The 9,643-nt window shown below is 34.7% G+C and overlaps 1 protein-coding gene across 1 annotated transcript; it reads left to right on the top strand.

Moving 5' to 3' along the window:
* Positions 1-3,520: 3,520 nt before the first annotated feature.
* On the top strand, positions 3,521-5,265 carry LOC125647807 (myeloid differentiation primary response protein MyD88). Its single transcript, XM_048874627.2, has 4 exons — positions 3,521-3,620; positions 4,089-4,281; positions 4,428-4,519; positions 4,706-5,265. Exons 2-4 carry the CDS (start codon positions 4,094-4,096, stop codon positions 4,984-4,986), a joined length of 561 nt encoding a protein of 186 aa, XP_048730584.2. The 5' UTR covers positions 3,521-3,620; positions 4,089-4,093; the 3' UTR covers positions 4,987-5,265.
* Positions 5,266-9,643: the final 4,378 nt, after the last annotated feature.

The following is a 9,643-nucleotide window of genomic DNA, read 5'->3' as shown; positions in this document are numbered from 1 at the left end:
GCAACATTAATGACAATAAATAAGCGTACAATATAATTAAAAAAGAAAACAGTCGTAACGAATACCTACATGTAGTAGGACATGCTAATATCGTGAGTTCGAGGATAAAAGCCTCCGTGGCAGAGTGGTTAGAGTATCGCGCTCAAACTCACACGGCATCTCACCTCTGTCGGCGCGGGTTCGAATCCCGCTCGTGCCGGTAAGTGAGAAAGTTTCTCAGTTTACTTTCGGATGGTCGGTGGTCTTTTCCCAGGTACATTGTAACCGGGTTCTCTCTTGACTTCCACTAATAAAAAAAAAATGGGCGCCACCAGATAACTGAAATATTGTTGAATGTGGCGGAAAACAGCAAAACAAACAAATACGTAATAGGACATGCTGATATCGTGAGTTGGAGGGAGCAAATGTGTGATAATCAAACAAATGATAAAGAAAATAATTATAAAAAGCACCTATGTGTACACCGATAAAAGACACAAAAAATTTACAATGAAATATTTTTCACCTAAGGAAAAAACTGTGTAGCAGATATATGCTGACCTACACAGTACAAAAAAGTACAACAAGAACAGCAGTCAAATACTGGCCCGTTCTAATAGGAAAACAACCAATATACCCCAGACAGATTTTTTAAAACCTGCTCAGAAGCTACAAAACCTCATCTCACGTCCACCTTTGCATGCAAAACACATCACTGTTCGCTATATCACACAAGTTCCCTATTGTTGACAAACAAGTTGATGTTACAGGGTTTTCAACAGTCAGCATTTCGCATTTATTCTATGGTCGTTATTATGATATAGTTTGCCAATACAACTCATCATTGGGTCAAATGCTGTATGACATGTTTCATTGTTAGGCCGTTCTTGGCACACTGATTTTGACCACAGATTACACTGTATACCTGGTCAAGACATGGAGCTCACGGCGGGTTTGACCGGTCAACAGGGAGTACGTGTACCTTCTCCTCCTAGGCACCTGACCCCACCTCTGGTATTTCCAGGGGTCCGTGTTTGCCCAACTATTTATCTTTTAATCGTTATATTAGTTATGATCACTGTTATCTTCACCTTCCACTATACAAATGGAAAAGATAAAATGTTGTAACGGTTGACATGCGATACATATGCACCTGGATTTACCTGATATTTATGTGATATACATGTATCTGTATGTAAACTATTTAGTACATGTATGTAAATGTTATTTTTCTATTCCCTGTTATATTATAAGCCGTACGACTTAAGGCAATAAAGAACCCGAGCTTGAACATTGCTGTTAATTTATCTCTGTGTCAACAATTTATTTTCTAAGTAAAGAGATTCTTAAGGTGCTAATATAATACCTGTAAGGATCCCAGCTGTACTTCTATGAACCCTTTCTAACTCTTCAATATCAACAGAAGCTCTGAGAATGCCATTTTTAGTATGTGAGTCGTCGAACTCCGTGGCGTTTTGTTTGAAGACTTTTCAAATAGTTCGTTGCACTCTCACTTGCTAGAACAAAGCGACATTCACGAAACTATCAAACCACGCCTGTCTTTTATGGTTTCCAGAACAGTGCAGCCTTTCATGAAACAAAAGAAAATGACTGGTTTGTGTATGTTTCATTGATATTTGTTATGGAAATATATTCGACATTGACCTCATAATCTGCATGGTGGAGGATTTTATTAGTCCGTTTAATAATAGATTTAATACAATTTATATATATATATATATATATTGCTTTCAGATACGAAACTAAGAAATGATACATTGCATTTCCGAATGAAGAGATATTGCCAATGTTGACCGGTTTCGTCATTGTATTAAATGAGCAGGTCATTTGAAGCATGGACGGGTGACAACATTAACCATTGCACACATAAAAAATTGCATAAATATGTTTATGGGACATAATTAGCATCGCTGTTCTACTACATTAAGGCACTCTGCATGCCCTGTCGTATTTACCATTGTGTGGGAATTTTTTTTTAATGTTATTAGCATACATTCGCCTACTTTAGTATTTTTTATTGGGCGAAAAAAATATTTTCGTCATTTTAATCTTAGAAAAGAAAACAACGTACATGAACAAACGCAGTGTTATATATCATTCTTATGTTGGTCAATGATGAGAAAGTCTTAAAATTCAGCTTGTAAAGAAGCATGAAACTGAAAGTGACAAGCACTTTAATACTCGTGTATATTTCTTCTGTTTTATTAACGTACCGTTGTACTTACAGTTACTCTGTATTTCCCTTAACTAACTAAAACTGGGAATTATTATTTCATTAACTTTCTACTTTTAAAATAGGCTAATCACTGCCTATAAATACACTTGATTCTTCTACACGGGCTTATTATTAAAAATCCAATTAATTTGATTAAAACATAAACATAAGAAGTGTCTTTCAGTCTTTGTATATGTACATAAGATGACATGCCTTGAGCCTCTTTACATCGGAATGCTTTTTATAGATCGCTAACGCGAGCTATTCAATATACTGGTACTTTCGAAAACTGAAAGACATTTATAAAATAGCCACCGTCCTATGCAAAAACGATGCAAATCTCTTATCGTTTTTACGAAAAATCTTAAATATTCTCGTCTATTTGCCGCAAGTTCATGAAGATGAATGTTATAACAAGTAATGCGAATAGGGAAATGACATCGTGAAACGGGCACATTGACAAATGTATTGGTGTATGATCAAATACTTAACCTTGTCACGTAATGGTATTATCCCACTGTAAAGGTACACAATTCACATCACAGAATACTATTACAGGTTAGCGAGGGATATTGATTATTATGACCAGAGTTTGTTGGGTTTATTTTCTCAATCTTTTATATTATTGTTATTATCATTATTTGGCATTATTTCACGAGGAAAGATGATGCTTTTAGATATGAATTTATCACTTACTTCTAAAATGCATTTTAAACAAAATAAAACGAAGCACTGTAACTGTGAAGTTTTTCAACATAGAGTTCATAAGCATTGATATTTGTAACATTATGTCGGAGGTCTATGATAAATACAATCTACCTACAGTAGAACGCGCACTCCTGCATGTAAGGACTCCGTTTAATGTGTTTTCGAACTCGAGCAGCGATGCTAAGGAAGCCATTAACAGAAACAACACATTGATTAGATTGAACGTTTTCCTGCTAAATTCTAGATGAACAATTCCTGTTGTGCATAACCACGAACGTAAATGAACATAGAGGGACTGGGTTTCCTCATTGTACACACAAACATGCACTTCTCTACTCTGATATCATCGTGTTTTGTTTTCAAAGTACGCACCGAAATATTGTAGTACAGTGTTTAATTATAAACCAGCTCATTCACTATTAAAAGGAAACATCCCATTGAATATTGCTATCTTAAAACCACCGAACCGCAATATCAATAACGTATTCCGTCAGAGATGCGTTCTGATTGGTCCTTCTTGACCTCTCACCTTGCAAATCATTGGCCTTAGTGCCGTATTTTCATTGACTTTTATTCTCTGGAGATGAGTTTATTTTTGTATCAAACACTTCACATCACTATATATTTGTTACATAAGTGGTATTCCATTTATTGATCGGATTTATTGTTGAATGTGTAACATAGTTCAAAATCTTTGGTAAGAATTTTATACACTGTTTTCTAGGAAAAGCCTTAGTATGATAAAAATGAATTTAAATTTTTCTGATTATATGTGTAACTTTGATGACGAATTGCAATCGTGGTTTCCGATGATTGCTTACTTTTTATCGATTTTTTTATGTGCAGATTGATTTAAAGATAAATCAATGCCACGAAAAGGCTTATGGAAAAGCTTTAATTTTGAATCAAAATATCATAAAAATCAAAAAAGTTTGAAAGATAATTATAATTCATTTCTTGTGATAAGGCAAGAAAAAATACACAATCAATTGGTATTCAATTACGAATCAAAAGCTTGTCTCGAAAAATGATTAATAAAGTGGTAGATTTAAAATTAAATTGGCATTGCATTATTAAGATATATCTGTAGACTTTATTATTTTAGACTTTTATGGTTTTGCTTCCTATGGTATACAATAGAGGTATTAGAATTTGTTTATTCCAGTGTTCATGATGACAGAATTTGAGTATGATGCCTTTGTGGTGTATAATCCCTATGGAAAAGACCAGGAATTCGTCAGTCTTATGACCAGAGTACTTTCATCTCCTCCCTACAACCTCAGGCTTTATGTACCATGGACAGATGATGCAGACGATTGTTTTGAAGCCGTGGCTACTGCAGAAAATCTAGAGAAAAGGTAAAAACTTCGTATTAGTCATTTTATGCATGATAAGCGGTGGACATTTTTTATTCTTTCTTCACCGGGCCCAAAAAAGACGTGTCGTTTTGTACATTTTACGAAATCTCTAAACATAACTACATTATTATATAATTCGTTTACAGGTGTAAGAAAGTACTGGTTGTGATTTCAGCAGCATCTCTGGAGAGTGACCTATTCCATTTTCAACTTAAACTTGCCCACTCCATGTCACCAGGTGCGTACTACAAGATTAACAGGTTTTATTCCCATTTGCTAAATCATGGAGATTTGATTTATTAGGAAAACCCGAAAGAATGTACACGTCTTTTGATCTTTTGATGTATAATGATAATATGTTAGTGAGTTGTGATTGATAATTTTGAATCAAAATTTATTCCGTGGGACATTTTCCTTCGTGCAGGTGCTCGGAGCAGAAAAGTCATACCTATTCGATTGGATGCAATAGAAGTTCCGGCGGTGATTCGGTTCACCACGTCATGTGATTATTACAAGAAAGAACTTCGAGTGTTTGTGTGGGACAGGCTCCATGCTGCTTTTATGGACAGTGATTACGCATTCAAATCGAGAGTATCAAAGTCGGTGTCCCTTCCAGAGAAACGAAAGCTTCCCGATCTAATTCCGACTTCGTCTCCGTTGAAGCGTGTTCGGTCTTGGTGGAGGCTGAAAGCATCTGTGGCATGATATAAACATCACGAGATCAATTAGTAATAATTAGGTTGTGGTAAGAGAAATAATACACGATGATATATATGAACTTTTTTCTGATTTTTAATTCCTTTGGGCACCAAGCTTTTATGTGATAACTTGTCTGAAGTATTTTAACTTTGAAATATATCCCTGTACATACACCAGTCATGCTGTGATATTTCATGCACATAATTGAAACACTTGCAAATGTTCAGCAATTGCGGGTCTAGTTTCCTTTTACATTTGTTTCGTTTTGAATAAATATGAATTTTATTTTCCATATTTTGTTTTACACTTATCAGATAGCACATCTAATATGTCCAGTAAATTTTCATATGGGAATTTGTTTCATCAGAATATTATGAAGAATGTTTGATTCAACCGACTACATATCCAAATTTTACTGCATTTAACTACATATAGGTTGCGATCTCAAATTATATTGAGAACTATTATCAAGAATGCTTTAATATCCCGGAAAAAAAATTAATTAGCGTTCATCAATTATAATTATAGTACTTATGTCATGAATAATACATTGCTATGAGTAAATTTAAAATGATTAATGATATATTTTGCTGTTAACTACTAAGGACTGTCAAAGCGCTGTCAGAAAAAAATGACTCAAGTTAAACACTCACATACTAACACTCGCATAGGACAGATATTTTTCATTGCAAGCTTTTTCATAAATCTCCGCTACTTAAATATTAATCGATAGGCTATCAACAGGCTAATATCCATTTCCTTCTCCTTATAGAACTTATAAAAGCGTGGGTCAACCAGGAACACGGCAAATGAGAAGCAACAATTGAACAAAAATACACGGTGTTAAAATTTCAGGGTCCAAATGATTGACTGTCTCGCGGAAACAGTGTATACAAACTCCAAAACTTAATATGACAAAATCATTGTACTAGATTGAGGGCAAATGCTCTATTCAAACAATTATTACTTTCGTTAATATTTGACAATGTTTCAGCTGAGAAAGCCATTTTCACATTTGTAGGATACACCTTAAAACACATACTTGTCATTATTTGCTTGATATTAGCATGAACATGCTTGGTGTTAATGAATTTCTTGTGACTGAGCTCTTTCATGCGACAACAAAACACATGACTTATGATTACCTCACCCCACCTAAACATTCAAGTCAGCACTCCGCACAGAGTAAACAAATAAACACGGATGTCGTCGTTACTATCGGCATACAAACGCACGTTAAGCATCGAGGCATTTTATTGGTCAGTATTTATTATATACATGTTGTTCTGATTTATTCCAAGAACACCTGTAGGTATGCTGTCCACCTGTGTTTGATTTCCTGGTTTTAGAAGCATTGAAATTCATAACAGTAAAATTTACGCTGGACACTGGTCGTTCTCCCTCATACGTCTTCGAAATCGTCATAATATATTTACATTCACTAAATCATTTTTCTCTTCTTTTTCTTTTGAACTTGACATTGCTTTCACCCTCGACAATGATTACATGTATATTGCAAACTAGTTCGATCCAGACTTTTTAGTTACCACCTGTTCGTATAATAATTACCAAATATGGAGCGTCATGAAGGTTAATGGGTGTATTGACTGTTCCGTAAAAAGTAACGAATGGGTCAACGATACGATAGTCCAGTTAAATCTAGTTTAGATTTTTAGAAAATGCATAAAACTATTCATATAAACAATAAATGTCCTCTTTGTTATGTTACCAGGTGATGAAGGTAGCAATCGTTACGGCGTTACGTAAAAAAACTGCATAACCCGTTAACGCGGAACTTTTCTGCAATAATTTTGATTGGTTTCATGTGACCATGGCAAAAAGTAAATCTACTTTGCCTGAAAATGAAGGTGACAATAGATTTTGTGTGTGTGTGTGTGTGTGTGTGTGATTCAAGCTCACATACTTAAAACAAACTCGAAATATACATAGAAGTGTTTACCGTATCGTAATTTGCATTCCTTGCAAGGATTTTTCCAATATTTAAACAAACCTACTTTTACGGAATTTTTATTTAACATAAATCACTCAATGTCTTATTTTTATGCAGGTCGGTAGCTAAATCGAATCATATATTGAATGAAAAATTAACATCAAAGATCATTAAAGTTTTTTTAATTCCAAAAATAAATCAAGCACTGCAATCCGTCAATGTCAACGAAATACCAGTGCATTTAAAAAAAATTATCGCTATCGGAACATGATTTTGAAAGTTTGGTCAGATCAGGACCGTGATTTTCGTTTGTTTGTTTTACGCCCCGTCGAGAATTTTTCACCCACTATGTGACGTCACCAGTTGTAGGTGCAGTACGACAAATTTGGACCTATACTTAGCGCCCAGGGCTGTAGCAGTGAAGGGTTTTAACGTGCCAACGCCTGCCGAGACACGTGACTTCCGATTTTTAGGTCAAATCTGAAAGACCCATGAAACACGTCAGACTGTGAATAACTCATGATATAATTACAGGATATTGACTGTATAATGGGAAATATACCCGCCAGAGGTCGTTGCACGATACATCGGACCAAGTCTAGAGATCCTCTTCTTCGCAACGACCGGGGGCAAGCATATTTCTTGATATTCAGTCATCAACTTTGATCACTTGAATTTCAAATTCCATACATTCATAATTCTAGAAGCACATATTCGTGTACGTTTTCGTTCGCAGAAAAAGCATTTACGTTCATTGTTATTTGAAAACTGTTAACACATGTGACGTCACGATTGAATTAAAGTAGTGTCCAGACATTTATGGTGCGGGCTGTAAAGTCCGGTTCCCTCTCTAGAATCTGAAGGGAAAATATCAAAATACGTAATAATGGAATGAAATTAATCAGCGGGTTGATTTTCCTTGATTTTTATTTTTTTTATTTTTTATATAATTTATGGACTCTCTACACATGGCACGCCAATAAAAGGTGGAAATGGTAGCTAGATCGTTATAACGACCATAGAATTTGCGAAATGCTGACGTTAAACGAGACTGTTGAAACCCCTGCACCATCAACTTGTTTGTCAGTAGCCTGCTTCGATTTAAAAATTGATCATCTGCAGAACAAGGCCTTGCGTATCGAATCAGTTGAGAGCTATAAACACCATATGCAGATGATAATGGAATATTGCTACATAAATATGGGAAATTGACGATGGAGAAGCTGAAATCATCCCGTTTATCATAAATGTGAGATGTTAGTCTGCCGTTAATATCTATTTTCAATAAAATATCTAAGCAGGAAGCAGAAGTGGACGACTGTGTGGTGTCTTTTATTACAGGGATATATCGAATCCATATATGAATGAAAATTATTATTCTTCATAGATAAAACGTCTCCAAAATCCAGTCTTCACTATAAAGTGAAGTAATGTAAAATAAAATATTCTTTACTTCCTTCAAGTTAATGGAGAGTAACGACTCTACAACTATAATATTATGTACAAGTACCTGGAGCTCAACATATATACACAAATTGACTTATCTTGATTTACATTTTACGACAGTCAATGATATTTCCTTCAAGCTAATGGAGGGTAACGAGTAGACAGCTCTAGAATACCATATACATGTACTTAGAAATGATCATATATACAGAAAATGATTCTTGACTTGCGTGTTACGATAAATGACAATAGATAAGTGTATGTACCTTCATTCAAAATTTAATTGTACGTCGTAAAAGAGCAATATAGTAAGTTCTTTATAAAAAAAAATCTTTTTTTTTTCTTTCCAAAATAAACTTCTCGCTAAATATGAAACGGGAAAACTTGATACCTTGTCAAAATGGATTGAAAGTATAAGAGGGATATTAAATCCTGTATTAGACACTACAAAACAATAGTACGCACCATTTATCCTTTTCAGTAAACCAGAAGTGGTCAAAGAATTAGATAGGTTACTATGGCACGTCAAACGTTGCAATATTTGATCTTTTTCATTTGTATTGTATAATTTTCCTTTTGTATTCTATATTTTTCATTTGAATTGTTTATTTTCAGACACAAGGTGCCCCTGTGTCAGTTGAATTTAATCATTATCACCATGACTTTGACTATCTTGCCCAAAATAAGTCATAACTAATAAGTAATTGTTTGACGTGCTTGTCATGGCCATTTATTCACAATTTATTATCAAAACAACATATGCGCCGATCTTCAAATCTCATAAACAGGCTGTAGGTGTACTGATTGGGCTAGTAATCCATGGCTGACCATGTAACTTCTTCCTGAAGCTGAGGTAGCTGCCTCTGAATTAAGACTGGCGATTGACATGGGAATGATAGGGTCAAAGCAGGATGTGGAAGCCTGGGTGGTCACCGTGGTCACTACTACACCACGATCAAGGGATGTCCTTGCCGGTGGTCGGGAATATGAGCTCTTCGCCTTAGATGCTCTGGTTTTATTGGCTCTCAACATGGCTCATAAAACAAAAGAAACTGCATCAACTTTTATTTGATTTTTTTTACTGACATTTCTCTCCAAATTTTTTTAGTTAATATTATTGAATTATTTTTGGAAAGCATTATATATTATTTTATTTTTACAACATGGCTGACCTACCAGGCTGGCCAGATTTTATTCAAACTAAAATGAAATAATTCAAATTCACTAAAAATTTGAATAAAAAGACTAAATTCTATATTAAAGAAT

The sequence above is a fragment of the Ostrea edulis genome, chromosome 6 (assembly GCF_947568905.1).
Source record: "Ostrea edulis chromosome 6, xbOstEdul1.1, whole genome shotgun sequence".
Lineage (NCBI taxonomy): Eukaryota > Metazoa > Mollusca > Bivalvia > Ostreida > Ostreidae > Ostrea > Ostrea edulis.
Note: the sequence above shows the minus strand (reverse complement) of the source record. Positions and strands in the feature narration are given on the sequence as shown.

Bases quoted from the DNA above. Each gene is read 5' to 3' on its own strand.
- LOC125647807 (XM_048874627.2), top strand. From the start codon at position 4,094: ATGATGACAGAATTTGAGTATGATGCCTTTGTGGTGTATAATCCCTAT. The intron at 4,282-4,427 runs GTAAAAACTTCG...ATTCGTTTACAG, and splicing joins GCAGAAAATCTAGAGAAAAG to GTGTAAGAAAGTACTGGTTG. The intron at 4,520-4,705 runs GTGCGTACTACA...TCCTTCGTGCAG, and splicing joins TGCCCACTCCATGTCACCAG to GTGCTCGGAGCAGAAAAGTC.